Source organism: Protomyctophum parallelum (genome assembly GCF_964188405.1).
Source record: "Protomyctophum parallelum genome assembly, chromosome: 19".
NCBI lineage: Eukaryota > Metazoa > Chordata > Actinopteri > Myctophiformes > Myctophidae > Protomyctophum > Protomyctophum parallelum.
Window position 1 is genome coordinate 31573493 of NC_139717.1, and position 20672 is coordinate 31594164.

The window sequence follows — 20672 nt, forward strand, 5'->3', positions numbered from 1 at the left end:
GGTTCAGTGTCTTGCCCAAGGACACTTCGACATGTAGACAGGAGCCGGGATTCGAACCGCTGACCCATGGATCATTGGACGACCTGCTCTACCTCCTGAGCCACAGCCGCCCCTGGTAGTCCCTGGTTGGTCATAGACATAAAAGGTAGACGCCTCATTCGCCACTGCAATTCATTGGAGTGTCCTGTATCGAACTGAGGACGCCCCTAGAGTTATATGGACATGAGTGTCATGGCGGCATCCAGTCACGTGACTCACGTCCCTTCCTTTCATTACGTTCCTTGGCGACAATGCAGAACCTTGCCCTCACTTGAGAGCATTCACCCCAGAGCCAGAAGAGGCTTTCTATATGTGGTTGGTGGCATATTCGTGTCCTGTTCAGTTATTTTTCCCCATCAGGCTCGGCAGAAATCAAATGAGCCAATCAAAGCTATAGGAAAAGGAACCAGAGCAGTGAACGGGTATGCCACCTTCTAGAAACTGGGACTACAGTTAGGCAATCTATAGGGAGAAAACATTTTTACTGCATGACAAATTATAAATGAGGCTCAACAGTCCACAAACAGAACACATCTGGTTTATTGCATCGGTTACTTTATTCATTTCAGCCCCCTCATTAAAAGAAATGCTGTTTACTAAAGCTACTACATACATACAATAGCATTTAACCAGTTTGTCTCAAAGTGTTCAATAAATCCTTTGAACCAGGGTTTATGTTGAGGTTTTCTTTTCTACTGTGGAAAGATGTGCAGGCAGGCACAGCTAACGAAACCAAACTAAGCAACATTTACACAATGATCTTCTAGATTTTATACAACAAAGTATTGTTTTTTCTTGTACGTAAAAGCCACAAAACTTGAGCTAAATATTGTCGCTGTCGGGCAGAAACTTTCTTAAACCTGTGTTCCAATGGATCTAATGTAGTTATTATTTAGTCACAAGCTCTTGGTTATTTATAACACCCACAGACAGACTTAACTGCTTTAAAACTGTAATCAGTAAGTATAGTGTGAGAACTTGTTTCACAACAGCAAGTCTTCAAGCTTAAAGCGCATGACTTCACAATGTGGTGTAAGCTTGTAGACAGGCTATTTTCACAACCTTTGTGTGACACTGTCATACAGTATAACAAAATAGTGTATTCACTTACAAAAGAAACAAGATAAAGAAATATGGAGATCAAAAGTTTCAGCTCGGCAGCGACGTTATTCTTGTAACTATTCCAGTACTAGATCACTACAGTGTCAGGAGGGACAAAAATGTTTTTTTGCATAGTTTCTCATAAGGCACGTTGGCACTTGATAACCATCTAATTAAATCAACCCTGGAAGAAGCATCTTCAGTGATTCCTCGTTTCATCCAACAGATTTAGACCAGCTTTGTTGAAAAGGCAGAACAGGTCTTAACTCATATCTCATTTCATGTCATTGGATCATCATTATGATTTATTGATTACCAGCAGCACGCTTCCAATTCAGTTTGTTTGGTAAGAACTTGAAGTTACAGTAACATCATGGCATTCATCTTTGTGCAGAACCAGACATTCATTCATTATGCTGTAACCCTCCACATGTATCAAATGTCTACACACAAGTTGTGCAACAGGTCAGGGGTTAAGCAAGTGAGAAGGCAATGTATTGTAGAGTCCAAAGAACTATTTTGCATAAAAGAGCTATAGTGGCAGGTGACCGTTTTCAGTAAGAAAGAAGGAGGACTTCGATGCCTGTACACATACAATGTACAACCTTCGTTTATCAGTCTTGAGATTATATATTCTTGAAATAATGTTCTTGAATTCTTGAAGAATGAGTTTACTTGCTGTCGTTCAACACCACGTAGCAGCAGAGCAAAGTCCCGCCAGTGTTCAGGTTCGGTGTTCAGCGTTGAATGTAGATAGGGTGTTTGGGGGTTGTAGGCAGCACTGCCCACTCTAGCCCAACTGGTCCTCATACTGTTTGCGGAAGCAGTCTCCGGCGGGGAAGAAGTCCCAGCATCTCTCCTGGTACATCTTCCACACATATGACTCCTACAGGGAGAAAAGATGATTTATTTATTTTGCTACAGGAACTTGTATGCACATCCAGAAATTAACCTGAACTGAAGTGCATGGTAAAAAAATAAAAATAAAGCAGAGGTAAACAAATACCCACTCAGTGATTCTCGCTCCAGGTAAAATGTTTTTGAGCAATGTTTCAACCCACGTCAGGTTGAAATGTTGCACAAGCAAAGATCACCATCGTGGGCTGAACCTTTACATACTGTTGCTGTCGGGCAGTAACCTTTATGTCCATATTTCATAAACAAATGACATATTATTTATATCGTAGAACAGTGCCATACAAAGGTAGTAAAAAGAGACTAAATAACTACATTGGAACGGTGATCCTCCCACCCCCCCATTTCCTGAAATGTAACAGTTTTGGACATACAAGGTTTCCACCCAACAGACCATATCATTTTGTTGTTCTCTTGGAATACAAAAGCCCAGAGTGGTTTGTAGTGTTTATTTTAAGCCTTATTATGAAAGTGTGTGCCGTACCTGACCCGTGTGTTCAGTCTCATCCTTGTTGATCAGGTACATCAAGAAGAACCTGAAGGAATGGAAAGTTGTTTTGAGACGCATGAATAATTAATTATGTTTCAAAATCACCTTATCTGGTTTAATTTTGAATCATTTGACATTAGGTGCTCATGCTGCTCACAGGTAGTTTGCGAGGTTGTGCTCTTGTAAGGTGTGGGTCTCGAAACCGTGGGGCACCCGATCAAAGTAGTCATTCCCGATGCCACAGATGAAGCACTTAGTCTGCGAAAGAAAACATACATTTCTTTTTAACATTTTGAACATTTTTTCCAGATGTTGCGTTCTTCCTCCTGTAAAGTAGTTTTTATTTTATTTCTTAAATTTAGGTTATGCTTAGATAATTGCTTTACTGTCCCTGCTTCTTGCTTTCCTATCGCATTCCTTTGTGGTATGGCTGGACAGTACTTTATATCAATATTACATAAATATCAGGATATAAGACTAGATAGATATCCTATTTGCGATGTCTTGTCCTGGTTCTAATCACTTAAGCCTCATGGCCTTTACACATCAAGGGCAATTTGTGCATGGAGTGATGACTACATAGGCTACTGACAGTACATAGGCAGCTACAGTTTCTTGTGCATACTGGCAACCGTAGGGTCATATGAACTGTATGAACTGGTTCAGGAGATGGTCTTTTATGAATTTAAACAAAGTGATTCTTCGTTCAGTCATCACTATTCTGCGTTGTTTATTTGCATTGTTCATGGTGTATAAAGGGTTTCACAATGTGGCAACACAAAAATACATGCTTATGTCTTATCTGTGCTGACAAAAGGCACGATCCTCTGTTTCAGACTTGAGGCTTACCTCCATGTCCTCCTTCACCTGTTCCTGCTGGTCTCTCAGCTCACCAAAGGCATCGATGATCAAACCTGTGGAGAGTGCAGCAGCCTGTCAGAGCAGCTTTGAACGAGACCCTTTGGTAGCGCAATGGCTAGCCTGAAGCCAATTGCATCTTAACAGGCATGGTTAGTCTCTATCTGACTTACCACAGTAACTGGAGTATGCAGTATACTGTAGGGCTCAGATATGGTGTATAACCGTATATACTGCATTGACCAGTTCCCCCAGGGGTCGATGCTCGGGTCCCCTCCTGTCTTCCCTCTACACCAAATGTATTTGCTGAACATAAATAGAATGTTCGCTCGCCTGTTACGACGCACCAAGAATAGTGACGCTAGGGTTTGTGTGGTTCAAACCCCTGTCTCTGGAATCCTTTGAACCTAGACTCCCCTATGTTGGGTTGGCTCCCTGTCAGACGTTTGCTCCTACCATCAACCTCCACATTGTCTGGTCTGGGGCCTACCAGGAGTTCAAATGGAACACCAAATAAAATCCTAGTAAAGTGTACCCATTCTCAGTGTTACAGACCCATAAGGATCCCCTGGTGGTCCTGGGACCACGTGTAGAGAAACAGTGTAAGCCAGTGGTTCCCAAACCTTTCAGGTTGAGACCCAAAATAGAGATTAGACGTTTGCCCTGGACCCAAATAAGTGAAAATCGAAGATCAAGCACAGAAGCACACAATGCGTCTCCACGTTGCGAGCTTGTAGATCGGCTATTTTCACTACGTCATTATAATTATTCATGGATTTCTTAGATTTGTTTGATTTAAAATGTATACAATTATTTTACATTTTTCAATATGAAAAACTAATCTTTTAACACTCCTGTTCACAAGTTACATGAATTATGTTTTAATTGTTTAATTTGACGTTTTTAATATGTTTTAAGACTTACAGGGTTTCCATCCGCTTCGGATGACGTCACCGAAAAAAGATCAGGCTTGCAAAGGGAAATTGAGGCAATGGGTGGCTCTGTCCTACGCTCTTTGTTATTGATCGGCAGTTTGGATTATTTCTCAACATGACGACCAATGATCACACCATTTTAAGGCGGATTTTCATGAAGCGGAACGATGATGTCGGCGGGGTGGTTCTGCAAAGGTTAGTGAAAAACTAGGCAATCAGATGGGGATCACGGTTATTTCATCCCGCAGTCAACTGTTAAAATAGGATTTTTACTCACGTCGTGACCCCAAAAAATTGGTCCGTGACTACAACCCAACCACTGTTTGTGAAACAGTGCTGTAGTGTATAAAGTAAACCATACACGGATCCAGTAAGACTGGTGTTTTACATGACATGGGGGGGGGTTGGGGGTCACACACCCTGAATGATGGCCAGGAGGATGACGATGACAAAGAAGAAGAAGGTGATGTCGAAGAGGATGCGGTAGAGCTCATAGGGGTCTCCCGCCGGGTCCTCCAGTTCATCACCGATGCCGCCTCCGGCTCTCACACCAACGTACATGTGGAACAGGTAGCACTGGGGAGGAGAGCAGAGGACATGTGGAACAGGTAGCACTGGGGAGGAGAGCAGAGGACATGTGGAACAGGTAGCACTGGGCAGGAGAGCAGAGGACACGTTCACAATGTTTGATCCACAGTACGTGAGTCAGGAGCTGCAGGTGCGCATGTTCTGAAAGCAATGCAATCGATTGGGAAATGGGTTGTTTGTGCTGAGGTTAATGAAGATCAGGGTCATATGGTTAGTCACCTCCTGGTTCGATCCCCGGCTCCCCTGGGTTAGTGTCCCTGAACAAGACACTGAACCTCCAACTGCTCCCAATGAGCAGGTTTTCTCCACTGTCAGTGGGTAAATGTAATCTGCTTTGTATAAAAGGCGCTAGTCTAAATCATTCACCTTTATTTTTACCATTTACAGATCTTGGTGGTAGCAGCAAATATTAAAAACGAGAACTTCAAAATGGAACCATGACAGCAAGTGAAAGCAAGGTATAGTCACTGTTGCACTAGTTTAATGTCTGCACTAAGCACAGAGCTTAGAACGTCATCAAGGATGACATCTGGCCAAACAGACATGGTGCTACCCAGAGCCATAGAGTAAGATAGAGTTACGACAACTCTGTTCACTTCATGGGGCCAGTCCAATGGTGGCTCTTCTCCATAGACCTATATTGGCGAATAGGGACACCGGAAGTTTACAGAATGCATTGGAGTCTATGGGCTCATGAACTACGTGACCGGGCTGTTTTCTGCCCCCTCAATGTCGCAACTCTGTCTATACTCTATGGCTCTGGTGCTACCTGCTTCATGGATGATGAGGGTGAAGGTGAGGACTCACCGTCATCATGTCGTCACATTTCATGTCGGGCTCGTCCTCGTCCTCGCTCGTGTTGTAGAACTTGCGGAAGAAGTTGAAGGCCACCACGGTGTAGAGGTAGACCACCACAGCCAGAAGGCCCACCGTCAGCACCAGCTGTGAGCAGCAGAGACAACACGCCGTCAGTGATGTCCGGGCTTAGTGCCTCATTGAAAGTTAAACCCATTGAGACATGAGACCAGCAGCTTTTACATGTTGTACATAGCTATTTTTCAACAGCTAAAGTTTAAAATAAGGGTTAAAGTGGTTGAAAGCTAAGGTGACAGAGATGCGTTCCAGCTCTTATGAACTGTTATTTAATTTCACTGTCTAGGGCACTCTCTCAGCAATGGCCTTGGGAAGTATATGTGGGAGACTGAGAGGGCTGCATTCACACCCAAGACTCCAAGGTGTGAATCCATGTTAAAACATGTCACCTAGTGTCTGTCACTGCTCACTGAGCAATTGTCCGGCTCCACAGTGCACATTTAACCACATGAATCCTAGCATCCCTATTATGTTGCGAGCATTGGGAAAAACATGTATCTACAAGCTTCTGACGCATTGTGAGCTTGTAGATTGTAGCTATTTTCCGCAGAGATTTGGTGTAGAGGGAAACTCTACCTTCCTGTAACAAACAAACCAAAATGTGTGGCTTACTGCTTGTTGTTGATATGCCAAAGTAGTATGCCAAACAGAGCATGCCTCTGTCAGATAATTATTTATATATCTATTTATTAGGCTAAAGCAGGTGTGTTCTGACATTAAAATAGACAGGCTCTATTTCTTTATTCCAACTCGATGAGCTATGTGTATGGCTTTCACCGCAGCCTTCCCCGGTGCATTTCACACAAGGAGGAAGGGAGGTAATAATAAAAGGGGAAGTTGTTTCCGCAGAGATACAAGTCATTCCCTATTTTCCCTGGAATACAGCCTGCCCAGACTGTACTGCTTTGTCACCCTCTGGTGGTGGCCAGGGGTTCAATGCTCACCTGCTTGCCGTTGTGAGTGACAGAGGACAGGATTGTGCGGAGTGGCTTCAACACCATGGCGATGTCCAGCAGGTGGGCGGCGAAGAAGAAGTTGTTGAAGTGTCCGAAGCTAGACATGCTGGTGTACCAGATCAGATACAGGAAGTACTGCAAGAGAAACAGAAGTTATTGTGTGTGCCTGTTCCGTATGTCAATTCAGTTTGATCTAACCATCCGTGAGTTCATTCTTCTTCATATCTTAGATCTAAGATTTTTCTTAGATATCTTAGATTTTTAATAATTGTTTTCAATGAATGTTGTGGTACATTAACTATTTCCTTTATTTATGAGATGGAAACAGAGCTGGGGGCACAGAGTAGGAAATGAAATGCAACACACATACAGCTGTCCAGTTGGAACCATGGGGCCAGTGAGGCGCTCCAACGTTGAGGCGCTCAGCCCTAGTGATAAGAGGAAGGACTGCAGGCGGACCCGTGGATTCATGACGAGGAAACACCGTGCAGCTGGGCTTTAACATTGAGCGCTCGGTTGCACTTCTACATTTGGGCACCAAATTGCGGAAATGCGCCCAAAAAGGCTGAAATACACGGTCCTTCCGGGTGCTTCAAAACGCCACTGAGCAACTTCCACTGACATGAATAGCGGAGGGGGCGGAGCTTCGCGCCAGATCAGTCTCTATCCTTTTAATACTCTATGGTTGGAACCCAGGAAGTGTTGGTTGATATACTATCTGCCATAATCACTGTGTATATGAGCTATTTACTGGAAACTGATATCGGTCATGTTTAATAAACACTATACATAAAGGTGCCACTTTGTATTTACCATACACAGGACAATTATATCAAAGAACAGTGGTGTTACATCTAGGCTACTAGTAATCCTTAAAATAATGATATATATATATATATATATATATATCATTATTATATTCTTTTGTGTAGCACATAATTACAAAGTTATTCACACGGAATTGAAATCTGGATTTACTTACATTGTCTGTCAAAACCACACCCATCTTCCACCAGTGGTACTTAGTATCGATGGAGCTCAGCCTGTTCAGAAAATAAACACAATGTACTGCTATCACTATCATGTCACTTATGCATTAACATAAAACCTTTATACTTTAAATAGGTTACTACCAATCATGTGTCCATGTATTAAAAAAAAGATTTTCATGGTCTGGGACTGGGACTGACCACCGTTTTAGTTTTTAGCTATTAATTTATATCAGGTATGGTGTCTGATTGTATTGGTGTATTATTTTGTATGTTACCTATTTTTATGTTGTATTTATGTGGGACTCTACGGATGTTCGGTTGTTTTTGTTTCTGTGATTTTTGTCCAGTAATGTCTACCATTTTGTAATGTATGTCTATGTCTTGTCTGTTTCTTAAATAAGAAAATAAAGTTGTATCGTATCGTAACGTATCGTATGAAAATCTCTTGTGAAATCCTGTGTGTTTTAGTCATATATATATTTTTAGGACTGCGTCTAGCTGCGCCTGTGAGTTGAGGAGCTCATTTCTAACCAGGACAGCAGTGAGGCCTCCTTCTCCACAGTCTCCACGGTGGGGTCAAAGTCCAGTGCGCTCTTGTCCAGGCCCAGTAGCTCAGCGATGCGTTCAGCGCCATACATGTCACCATACTTGTTGATCACCTGCACCAAGCAAAGGACAGCAGAGACTCAGATCTGAACCAGCCGGTTATGCAATACTGGGTTATAAAGTCATAACGTAATTTATTAAAAGAAAATCCTCTCTCTCTCTCTCCATATATCAGTGGTTCTCAAAGTGGGGGTCCAGGAGGACCAAATGGACCCAATATGTATCTAACTCTGAAGAGTGTACAAACTTTACTGAACCATTCCAATTGTACACTCTTAGTTATGAAGGTCCTTGAAATTAAAATATTTGAGAACCACTTATATACTGACCATGATGATACTGACCATGTCAGGTCAGTGTCATGACACTGACCATGATACTGACATGATACGATACTGACATGATCTGAGAAGAACTGACCAGCTCAAAGAGTCTGGCAAAACAGACAAACCAGAACACCCATGGCCAGATCCCAAGTCAATGTATGAGATTTTGGGAATGAGAAAGGGTTCCTATATTTTCCAATGTTTACTATATTTACATATTGTTTTTACTGTGCTTTCTGTTTTTCTGATTTGATTGTATTTCTATGTTTTTATTGGTGTTTCTATAGGCTCTGTAAAGCGTAGACTTCTACGTGCATGCAGTACACATGGTTTCACAGAGTTACAAGGTACAATAAAGTTTTGAAGACTGAAGTATATTTCAAAGTAATTACTTGTGTACTTTAATTTGAGTACAAAAATAGTTGAAATCTTCCATTATTATTAAGCATGTAAAGCTGTTTACACTCACCTTACGCTTGACAAACTTGTCCCAATAGTTGCTGGGGAAAGACCTACAATAGAAGAGGGGAGATAAGGTGATCTTGATTGATTGATTGATTGATACGTGAACAGTATAGAAAAATAGAGGGGGACTTCAGAGTTCCGTTCACCTCCACCATTTGTTCTCTCCCCTCCAGGTAGAATTGCATTCAGCTCAATGATGTGCTATCAAAACCAAAAATATGTCTTCCAAAAAGAGATACTATAATAACACTGCATGATACTACTAGTATTCTTAAATCTTTAGAATTCAAGAACCTAATGTGTTGGGTGAAGCAGTGGAATGGTGACTCACGGTGTGTTGATGACCAGTCTGTCCCACTGGCCCTTGATGTCGTCTTCAGAGGGCTGCTCCGTGATGTAGAGACCGTCAAATTCCAGCTTCCTGGCAATGTCCTTCTCCCTCTTGAACACCACCAGAGGAACCTAACACAGCGAGGAGATGTAAGACCTCGTGGATTCCACTATATCGTTCACCAATGTCGTCGTTAGAGGTTTGTGGACTCTACTATCCACTTGAGTTAGTGGACAATTTTTAAAACTGTATTTTCATAGTTGAATAAGGGGGCATTAAACCTCATCTACACTGCCAGCCATGCGAGCAAGCGAGCGATGAAATCTCATTAGAATACATGTTTTTCAATGAGACTGTCCTGGAGTACCGCGAGCGTGCAGCGACGTCGTCCACCCCTATGTTCACTTGCAGAGTCTCTATTTGAGCGAGGTTTCGCAACCCCAAACACTTTTATTGGTTGAGATCTACACACTACTATTTATTGGTTATTTGATTGGTTCAGGCTATGTCACAACGCAATGACCGACGGTCCAAATCAGGACAGTTTTTCGCACGATATCGCCATCGGAACGCTCGCTCCTTGCCTGTGTAGATGAGGTGTAACATCTTTTTATTGCCCAGGAAGGACTGGAATCACTGGATGTACTTGGATGACAAATACAAACTAGAAAGGTGTGCTCAGTAGAGAGGTTCAAGAGGCATGGCCAAATAATAATAGTGATGTATCTAGTTACATTTCTACTTACACAGCCATGAAAGACTTGTCCCATGTCTGAATACCAGTTGTACATTGTCTCTGTCACCACCCTCTCTCCCATACACATTAATTGTCTATCTCTGCTTTGCCAATATGCTCCGTAACCACTCGGGTTGTAAGGACAATAGCTCTGTGATTATTCATTCAAAACACTTACAGTACATAGATTGGAAAAGTATTCACAAAAAACACTTAGCCTAGTGTAGTATGCCAGATTAGCGGCGTGTGCAGTGCACATGCGCACACGCATAGATGTCTGTGCAACGTAGATAGTCATCAGTCATAAAAACAAGTTCACAATGAACGCAACTGGCGTGTAAACCTTCGTGCACCAACACCTCGACTCGCCGTTCCTGAGATGTGCCGTATTATTTAAGTTTGACTGTGACCCAGAAGGTCAACCTTTTTATCCAAAGTTGATCTCTTCAGGGCAGCCTACCGATCATAAAATTAGAAAAATAGCGAGCACATCCACTCTGCTTTGATTTTCATGTGATGGACAAACAGAAGATCAACATAATCAGACTAGACTCTGATAATGGCGGGACTTCCATGTGGATCTCAGGCAGTATGTGTGTTCCTACCTTCAGTAAGTAGTAGCCCACCAAACAGAGTAAGGAGATCCAGGTGTGGAATATAGCCAGCATGCGCAGAGTAGGTTTCATGTAACCAGAGCTCTCCTGCAGGACAAACTCATCCATGTCAAACAGTGTGTTCTCTTGATCCGTTTCGTCCATGATGGTCCAAGGGTCATCCTCCGTGTGCACCTCCTCATACAACTCCTCCTCCTCCTCAACCTCAGTGACCTGCGGAACAGAAAACAACCACACACTTAACCTTTATTGAACCACTTCAACTCCATCTATTTCGTTGACCAGGTCACCCACGGTCTATACTTTTTTTCCCCAGAAAATTAGACGAACGGGACATTGAAAATGAGCTATTTTCTGCGAATGTTTGCTAAATTTCACAGAATTTTCAACTATTACTGTATGATGACATGCCCAGAATAGGGATGCTGAGGTTAATGTGCTTAACCATCTTAAGCCTTTTATACTTCATCGTATATTCGGGAAAATATCCGATCTACAAACTCACGCATCGCAACACATTTTTGGTCATGGATTCCCTTATATGGAGTTCTTTGTCAAGCATGCATGCCCCACACAGATATTATGTCTCATTTATGCCCATATACAGTATGGAGTTCTTTGTCAGGCATGCCCAAATATGGAGTATATGCAGACATCAGAATGATGTCAGTGGGGGGTCTGATCAACATGGAATTAATTCTGTACTGGCCATATATAAGGAGCGTGTCTTGAGTGTACAAGGTTTAATGAGGTCAGATCAACATATGGAATGTTAGAACAGGTCAGCTCCATATATGGAGATCTAAGGGTGGCAGCGGGGACATTCTCTTGAGTGTACAGGGTTTGATGAGGGCCCTGGTAGGGCCGGGCCTACATTTTCGGGTCTTTTGAGAACTCTAGTGTTCGCCGGCTGCCGGGCACGGGCGCACTAATAACTTTGGGGCAGGACTAGAGTTTGAATGGACAGGTATAAGTAAAAAGGGAGACATCGATGAGGACGGATGGATGGGGAAGGATCAACATATGGAATGACATATATATGGAGATCTAAGGGTTTGAGGTCAGATGTAGAGTTGCTGGCCAATATTGATGACATCAGGGATCTCCATATATGGGCTTAACTGCGACAGCAGGTCACATTTACTATGACATCAGGGATCTCCATCCCTGATGATTTCACGTGATGTCAATTAAAGAAGATGACTAACTACCAACTGTTCACAACTGTTCGCTACAGACTGAAATGGATGTATTTTTGCTGTCCGATATTAGCGTTGATATAATTATTTGTAGGTATTTCTTCTGAGCATGTTTTACAGTAGGTAATATTTGATCAAAGCTTCAAAAGTCAGTAATTACAGTTTGGATTGTTAACATGATGAATCTGTGTATTTGCCCACAGCCAAACAGAAGAGTAGGGTGTGTGGTCTTTTACATTATTCTTTAATGATTGTCATGTGCTGGCAGTGCTGCACTCTATTGGCCTTTTAAATATTTGCATGGTTCAGTTGTTGGACAGTTTATTTCACCCCTTTGATCACATAGGAGAAACAAAGGAGTATTACAATGATGTATATGAAACCCATATTAATGATACTCCATAATATGGATTATTTGGTGTTATTTAGTCATAATTTAATATGACAGATACATGGTGGGCTGTGGAATTAAACACCGAAAAAGCTATGGTGAGGTTTGGGAATTACTGGTCTAGGGAACACCCATTTTGTTTACCTTGTAGAAGAGGAGAATGAAGTTGATTGCGAAACAGATAAACAGAGCCAGGAAACGAAGGTTGTAGAAATTACGAGCCAAGGAGTTCTGCAAACACAGTGATAGTCAGATGATCAATTAATGTTTCATTTCACAACATCAGATTTATATGTATCTATGAACAAATGAAAATGGAAAGAGGGACAGACATTTTTTTAGTTTCTTTAGCTGCAGTGTTATTTACCACTAGCATTTTGACAACCGCTTGGAAGAATGCAACGATGTAGGACAAGATCGTTGGCGATGGCTCACTGGCTTCCTCGGCTTCAGCCTTGGGTTTCTCCTCTGCTGCTGGTTGCTTGGGCTCCTCCTCCTTTGGCTTATCCTCCTTCTCCTGGTGCTCCGTGCTGTAGGAGTAAAGGGAGATTTTTCATCCTGGTCCTCTTTCATTTTGTGTGATGCTCAATTAGTTTCCCTCCTCAATAATTTTAACTTACTCTGCTTTCTCTGGTTCGGACTCGGCGGCAGCAGCAGCAGCAGCAGCAGCAGCTTTCTGTGTGTGTGTGTGTGGGGGGGGATGGGGGAGCATAAGAAAAAAATGTGTGTTGTGACTGTGAGGGATTGAAGATGACGGAATGTCATAGATCATGCAAATCTTAAAGTACGAACCTTCTTTTGCTCAGCAGGGGTTTCACTTAACTCGGAGACATCGCCCAGTCCGGCCTCTGATGCATGTTTCCCTTCCTTCTTGACCGGATTCAACAGGTCCATCAGCAGGTCTGCATCCGCCTTGTCACTCGGTGCTGCCGTGGCCATGTCCATGCCCCCACAAGACTCGCCAACATCTCTTTTCTCGCTCTCCATCACGTCACCGTGGATGCCGAACTGCGTGGGGTCAGGCATGTTGCCCAGGATGTCCGTCACCTTGATGTTCTTGGCGCCCTCGACCAGGCCCCCGCCGAACATGGACGACCAGATGAGGTGGAAGAAGCCGAAGATCAAGCCATAGATTCCCTTGAAGAAGCCTGTGAAGAGCATCCAGAAGAAGGAGAAGAAGCCCACAATCATCTCCTTGAAGCTCAGCTTCTTCATCTTCTTGTAACGCTTGCGCATGCTGCTAATGGACAGAGCCTGGCGGACTTGCAAGAACGATGCCTTGACTGAGCGGCAGGCGTTGGTAAAGGCAGAGGCGGACTCCATCTCATCCTCGGCTTCAGAGAGCTCCTCCAGTAAGCTGTGGCTCTCCTCTTCCTCCTCCTCCTCAGGCCTCTCAGGACCATCCGACTCAGAGATTTGTGATGCCAGCTGCATCTCAAAGATGGTGTCCTCGCAGAAGTTAACAAACATCTCCATCTTCTCGCTCTCGCCACCCTCATTCACCACGTTGAAGATGAAGTCCCGCTTGGACTCCTTGACCTGCGGCTTCTCCCACTGCTCACGACTTGACTCGCTGATCTCGAAGTACACGCGCTCGATACGCTTGGCACTACCCATGATCTCGATGCGTCCCAAATAGGGCTCAAAGTAGGTGAGCATACTCTCCGCCAGTTCCAGGAAAGGGGCGAGGCGGGTGTCGTGTGGCATATGCTCTGACAGGTTAGTCAGCAACACAGCCACATTGAAGCCGATTTCTTTGGCAGGCTCGTGGAAGCGCTCCACAAACTCCTCATAGTTGAATATCTCGTTCTCATCGAGTTCCACACAGGAAAGCAGGTAGTTAATCTCTGACTGGGTGTACTGCATCTGGCTTTCCATGGATTTCTGGAACTCCTTCTTGGAGATGATGCCCTTGTGGTCGGGGTCGTACTCCTTGAAGTTGTCGGAGGTGGTCAGGTCCTTCAGTTTGAGGAACATGTCGAAGAATTTGAGGATCATCTCCACGTTGTTGGATGACTCCACCAGAGTGTCCACCATCTGCTTTCCAATCATTCCATTCACGACGTTGCCTATGGACAGAATGCACAGGCTTGTGGGTTTGCCTTTAGCATTTCATACAAAGGCTTTGTTTGGCTTAGCGCAGCCTGCTTTGTAATTACTGCGGAATGATTAACTAACTGGTTTATCAGTTATTCAAAAAATAAGTATTACACCATTACAATGTGATACACCATAAACAATGTAACACAGACACGGTCACAATCAATGCTGAAATAAAGTTAAGTATATCAATATAATATACCTGAAGATTTTATTTTTACAATTTACATACAAAATTCATAAATTATAAATATGTATTTTCTGCAAGAACTATTATACGACACATATTCCACGCTCTCCTGTTAAATATTGTTTTAGTTTGATTGATGGCCTCGTGCTTACCCTCCAGTAGTGACAGCATCATGACGATCATGTCCTTCTGCAAATCCATCAGTTCCTTCAACAGCTCAATCTGACTGGAGTCCTACCAACAGATCACAGAGTATTCATTCAAAATGATTCTCATTGAACATATCCATTGTTATAAAAAAAAAAAAAAAAAAAAAAAAAATTGTATTTCCCCCCGCAAATGGCCTTTCTTAATGATGAATATTGCACACTATTATAGCTTCTCTAACCCATTGTGCTTTCTTTTTGTTACAAATATGCAAATCATCAGTACAAATCATCAGTATAAACTCATATTGAACGTCTTTTTATGGCATGGCTCTGTAAAAGGCTCTGTAAGATTTTCAAGCTCACAACGCTTTGAAAGATTTGGAATAATGTGCAACATTTTGAACAACGCAAACGTCCTCTCATGCAGGTACCTTCCAACTCTTTTCAGATGGGGGTGCGCGCCAAGTACATATCAATTTCGAAGGACCTCCTTGGCATACTGCACACATTTCTTTTAACTACGGTCATAAGCCACAGACTGTACCTGAGAAAGCTTCATCTGCATGTTGGCGAACACATGCAAGAAGCCCACCACTGCATCCCACAGTCTGCTGTGGGCCAGACTTTGCTGGTTTCCAATACACGGGCCCTGGAGAGAGCAAGAGGGAAACGAGACAGGAAATAACGTACACAAACAGCACCAAAGATAGAAAATGCATTTTATATGGATCATGTTATCAGAGTCATACAGTAGTCTGGATTGTTATAAAGGGGGCAATGGACATAAGCTCCAGTGTGGACATTCCCTCCATACACCAGTTTGTAAATTTCAGTTTTGGTGCTGGTGGATACATAGCACTCAGGTCTTACTTGAATATACTCAGTCAGTGAGTTGAAGATCTGCTTGGCAACAGCTAAAGCCTTGGCGAAGTTGAACTGTCCAGTCTCATCAATGACGTCTTTCCCTGAGTAGTACCAGTAGAAGTCACTGATAGACTCCTAGAGAACAGAAACATGTTGCATTGACCAAATAGTAGTAACAGTAGAAGTCACTGATAGACTCCTAGAGAACAGAAACATGTTGCATTGAAGCAGCAGCTGTCGGGCAGAAACCTTGTATCTCCATATTTATCTTTTCATGTGCCCCACAACCCTTTATTAGAAGAATAAACCCCATTTTCAAGAGGGTCCTTAGCAAGAGTGTCAAAATTTGTGACAATATACTATATGTGACCGAGTACAGTGGTTTATTGTATAGGTTATTTAATTGCACTATTTTTTTTTTTTTAAATTAACCTGTTGTTGACAATTACTGTGTCTGTGTGTGTGTGTGTGTGTGTGTGTGTGTGTGTGTGTGTGTGTGTGTGTGTGTGCGTGTCACCTGAAGGCGGAGTAGATAGTCAACAGTGCTGATAATGATGTTGACCGTTGTTGTATTCCCCGTCTGAGTTCTCAGGAAATTCTGGAAATCTAGCGTGAACATTGGAGAAACTCTCAGTAATTATAGATGCCCAAGCGTGAAATGCCAAATAAGCTGACAGCTCCTTTCATGTGATTTCGGGACATTTTCTAAATTGTTCTTACCTCCGTTGTGCCCCTCACAGAGAAGTTGCAAAAACCGGAACAGGTCCTTCGTAAACTCGTCGTTCTGCAGCACCTTGGTGGCTGGGGAGTGGGGAGATGGAACATAACGGTGAACGCAGGACCTTTATTCCAACATGTTCATGGACATATAGACGCTGTCGCTATCATAACATGGTGTAAAATTTGAAATGAAACTCCACCAGTCTGAAGCGCGCCGCACAGTCGGGGGGTTTCATGTTCTCATTTTAGATGTCCCACGGGCCTTTAGATTGCAGGTTCGAAATCTGAACCCAAAATGCCGATAGTAAGAAAATGCTCTGATATTAATCGAGTGACTAGACCAGGACATTTCAATAAGCTGGGGTTAGCCTGGTAACTTTCACATGTAGCAGAATGTTGAAGAGAAAACAATGAGGTGGATGGTTTCAGAAAGGTATGATTCCACTACTACATGATGCCAAACGGTAGCCCATACAGGGTCTACTGAAGGTGACCCACAAGACTAAATTGGTCACTAAAGGGGATCAGCCTTTTGTGGTTAAGGCCCCAAGGCTCTGGAATAGCCTACCAGAGGAGCTGAGACTAACCCAGTCCCTAACACATAAAACCCTCCTAAAGACCAATTTTTATAGAATAGCCTTTGCATTTCCCTGATTTTTATCTGTTTGTTATTTAGCTTTTTCTACAGTTTTTTTTCTTTTGCACCTGTGATGTATTCCGTTATTGTTGTCTGACTGTTAAAGCACGTTGTAATTTGTTTAAAAAAGTGCTATATAAATAAAGTTGTATTATTATATATTATTATAATATGGCTACACCATGTGAAAGTTAGACGTGTGTACGGGAAAACCAGCTTTGTGAAATAGACCCCCCCCCAATTCCAAAGCAAGCAAAAAAAAGCTTTGCTTTTAAGGGGCTGTGTCCACCGAGGCATTTCTTTCCTGAGCGCAGTGTGCTGGATGTTTTCAATTGTTCTCAATGTGAGCGCCGCAAAATTACTCTATGCTGGAAATGGCAGCGGTGTGACGAGGCGCACACATCTATTCTGCGCCGGATGGTCACGTATGGAGTTTTTTTTTATCAGGTCGCTTTGAAATGAAAATGTTCAACTCTGGCCAATTGGATGACTGATAGCACATTGCATTTTCAGCTGAGGGAAAAAAGCGTTTGGTGGACACACGGCCTAAGCTGTGACTAAATTCTACAAACCTTTGTTCAAATATTGGTGTTGATAGCTTTGTGAGCCCATGTGTTTCTGAGTAATACGCTTTGCATTAGTAATGTTAACATGAAAAAAGTGAAAACGGTTACCACATGGACAACCAATGGATCGTGGAGGATCCATTTCTCCATTTGTATCTACACTCTAAACACCATGCATCGTTCGTCGTCCCTGTACAACAGAGGCGATCATTAATGCATTTGCTTAATGCATTTAGATACTCTAGGTGGGGTAGTTGAGGGGCAGAGCTACAGTCTATTGAATAAAGCATGGACGAGTGAGCCACAAATGATGGTGGACACATTCAGGGTGGTAGCATAGGCGAATGAGGGTGATCTAAAGTTTGCTATTTACCCCGCTCGCCTCGGTCTGCCATCGATGGGTTTTTTTAAATGACGGGAAGGAAACAAACGAACAATAGACGCAGACATAAGCAAAAAGAGAATTACAACAATGAGAGATATGAAAGACATTGGGTGAAAGAAGGACAACATCATGCAGTTAAGAGAAATAATTGTTTTCGTGAAAGGGGGGTTGGGTGGTAATATTAGAAAATGCTGTTCTGAGCTTATGTTATGTCGTATTTTAGCATGACGTTCCGAGATGTGAGATCAATAGGTCAAAGGCGAATATAACTGTTTAACTGTAATAAGAGAATATCAGTGAATTGTTAAAGACGGCACTCAATGGAATATCAGTGAATTGTTAAAGATGGCACGCAATGGAAATGTACAGCAAGAGTAGAGAATGAAAAGCCAGACTTGCATGTGTGTGTGTGTGTGTGTGTGTGTGTGTGTGTGTGTGGAGGTGTGTGTGTGGAGGTGGGGGGAAGCTAGGTGGCGTGTTCTGTGTCCTCTGCTTCAAGTACTGACACAGAGGCCAATCAAAGGCTCCTGCTCTGTGAAACAGGATACAATTAGGCTCTGGGATTCGAGGTTGTTTGGATAGTGTGAATGCTTGTCTTGTGTCCATATTTTCGACAACAACGACATGATTATGATTAAATTATTACTGCGGTAGTAATACTAATGTCCTGCCACCAACACTGAATTCCAAGACTAAATGACAAGACGACGTTGGATACTAAATTAAGGATGAATCCATCTTCACTTACTTGAGCCTTCTTCACACACCATACCCAATCCCTCTGCTTTGTTCTGCCTCTCAAATGCATTCAGGTCCAGGACACTGCAGAGAAAAGTCAAAACACAGGAGTTGAAATTAGATATGGTTTTTCTATGTTCTCTTTTGTGTGTGTGTGTGTGTGTGTGTGTGTGTGTGTGTGTGTGTGTGTGTGTGTGTGTGTGTGTGTGTGTGTATGCGGGTGTTTGTGGTGTCACTAGTTAACAGTACCTGCAGGACTGCATAAGTCCTGACAGACTCTTGAAAAAGCCTGCGTCTCTTTTCTCTTTCAGGTAATCAAGCATTTTCTGCAATGCAGAGAAAAAGGACAATCATTAAATAAATGTGCATCAGTCAAAATACCTAGATTAAACATAATCAGTTGGTGTACACAGTACATGCATTGTACGATGCCTTATTATTTGACCACTATGTGCACACAAACATGGGCTTTTGTCTAAAGGAGCACAAGTATTTGTACGCCAAAGCAACTAGATGCTGTTGCATTCACAGGATTTCTTAGGTGAACAACACCTCAGTAAGTAAGAAACACAGATACAGGTTAACCAATTCAACCCTAGCATACGTTACCTATTCTGGGGGGAACATTTGACAAAATGCACTGCCACGTGTTGTAAGCTTCTATATCGTTATTTTATATAGATCGTTATTTTTGGTGAAGAGATTTTGTGTAGAGGGGAAAAACACATGCTCAAGTATGGAGGGTTTAAGAGAAGTGGTTAAAAGTAGAGATATACAGCAGAGGTAGAAGGTGTGACACTGACCTGTTGAACTTGCACGTTGCCTCCATTTAGAATGGAGATACCCAGTTTGAGGGTGCACGTCACCATGGGGCCCAGGTAACCTGGGAACACATACAGTAGGGACAATTTACAATTACAATTTAGGCATTTAGCAGACGCTCTTAATCCATAGCAAGAACAACACAAGGTAATACATCAAATACATAGAAATAGTCATCAAGGATCATAAGCAAGCTAAGAGCCTAACATCCGTCTAACAGTAGAATAGTGCTACGGCAAGTGCTAAGATGGAGTCTGAAGAGGTAAAAAGGATGGTGCCAGTCAGAGGATGAAGGTTGGTGACAAAAGAAGGACATGCAAGACAGTGACAGAGTGTGTCATCAGCCACTTTCAACCTGGCACCCCTATTTTGGGGCGTTAAAAAGGAATTGTGAGATGTCAAAAGATTCACTCCATTATAAATGGGTCCATTTGTATGCATATTATAACATCCCAACCCAAAACCATTACCTTTGCTGGCACTGATCATTTGCAGCACCATCTCAGCGGCCCCGCGGGCATGCAACCTCGCCTGCTGATACAGGATCTTCTGCTTTTCCATCTCTTTTTCCTGAGGGCCCGCACACGCACATGCACACGCACACGCACACACACACACACACACACACACACACACACACACACACACACACACACACACACACACACACACACACACGGTCAAGACATGATGATCAACACAGTACACACACTGAGGGGATCTTTGTCTTCTCACATTCAAGGCGACGTGCTCTAAGTCATAAGTATTCTTTTTCTCATTATCCGGTCTCCTGGGGAGCAATTCCTCCGTCAGCACTGGAGACAGAAACACTCCATCAGGAGCGGTGAGGCGAGACGGGCCATCAATGCCGCAATGCCACACAGACCTTCGGTATACCACGGTACTAGAGCTGTTCATGCTCGCGCAGCTGCAGCCCATCAAGCCTAATTTATGCACTGTCCCGCGAATGTGTCGCTCGCGCAGAGAACGTCTGAGATTGAATAGCAGACCTCTAGCTCACAACAGTCACATCCGCAACGTGACGTGAGCTTATATATCAGCTTTTATCGGCGCGCAATACTGTTG

General features: G+C 42.9%; 1 protein-coding gene across 4 annotated transcripts in view; it reads right to left on the reverse strand.

The window, feature by feature from the left end:
- Positions 1-561: 561 nt before the first annotated feature.
- ryr3 (ryanodine receptor 3) overlaps positions 562-20672 on the reverse strand; it is a 169303-nt gene continuing 149192 nt past the window's right edge. For 2 of the 4 annotated variants that reach the window (XM_083790959.1, XM_083790957.1), the window contains 26 exons: positions 20057-20156; positions 19568-19647; positions 19014-19090; positions 18775-18848; positions 18015-18029; positions 16439-16519; positions 16236-16324; positions 15725-15853; positions 15399-15503; positions 14858-14939; positions 13208-14484; positions 13036-13091; positions 12783-12945; positions 12560-12646; positions 10817-11038; positions 9476-9606; positions 9149-9191; positions 8279-8406; positions 7738-7798; positions 6744-6890; positions 5734-5868; positions 4758-4914; positions 3395-3459; positions 2703-2803; positions 2540-2591; positions 562-2026 (listed from right to left, as the gene is read on the reverse strand). In XM_083790959.1, coding sequence (XP_083647085.1) covers positions 1931-2026; positions 2540-2591; positions 2703-2803; positions 3395-3459; positions 4758-4914; positions 5734-5868; positions 6744-6890; positions 7738-7798; positions 8279-8406; positions 9149-9191; positions 9476-9606; positions 10817-11038; positions 12560-12646; positions 12783-12945; positions 13036-13091; positions 13208-14484; positions 14858-14939; positions 15399-15503; positions 15725-15853; positions 16236-16324; positions 16439-16519; positions 18015-18029; positions 18775-18848; positions 19014-19090; positions 19568-19647; positions 20057-20156 — 3753 coding nt within the window. In that variant the 3' untranslated portion in view covers positions 562-1930. The remainder of the gene's footprint in view (positions 2027-2539; positions 2592-2702; positions 2804-3394; positions 3460-4757; positions 4915-5733; positions 5869-6743; positions 6891-7737; positions 7799-8278; positions 8407-9148; positions 9192-9475; positions 9607-10816; positions 11039-12559; positions 12647-12782; positions 12946-13035; positions 13092-13207; positions 14485-14857; positions 14940-15398; positions 15504-15724; positions 15854-16235; positions 16325-16438; positions 16520-18014; positions 18030-18774; positions 18849-19013; positions 19091-19567; positions 19648-20056; positions 20157-20672) is intronic. The other 2 variants (XM_083790960.1, XM_083790958.1) reach the window with 1 other exon arrangement.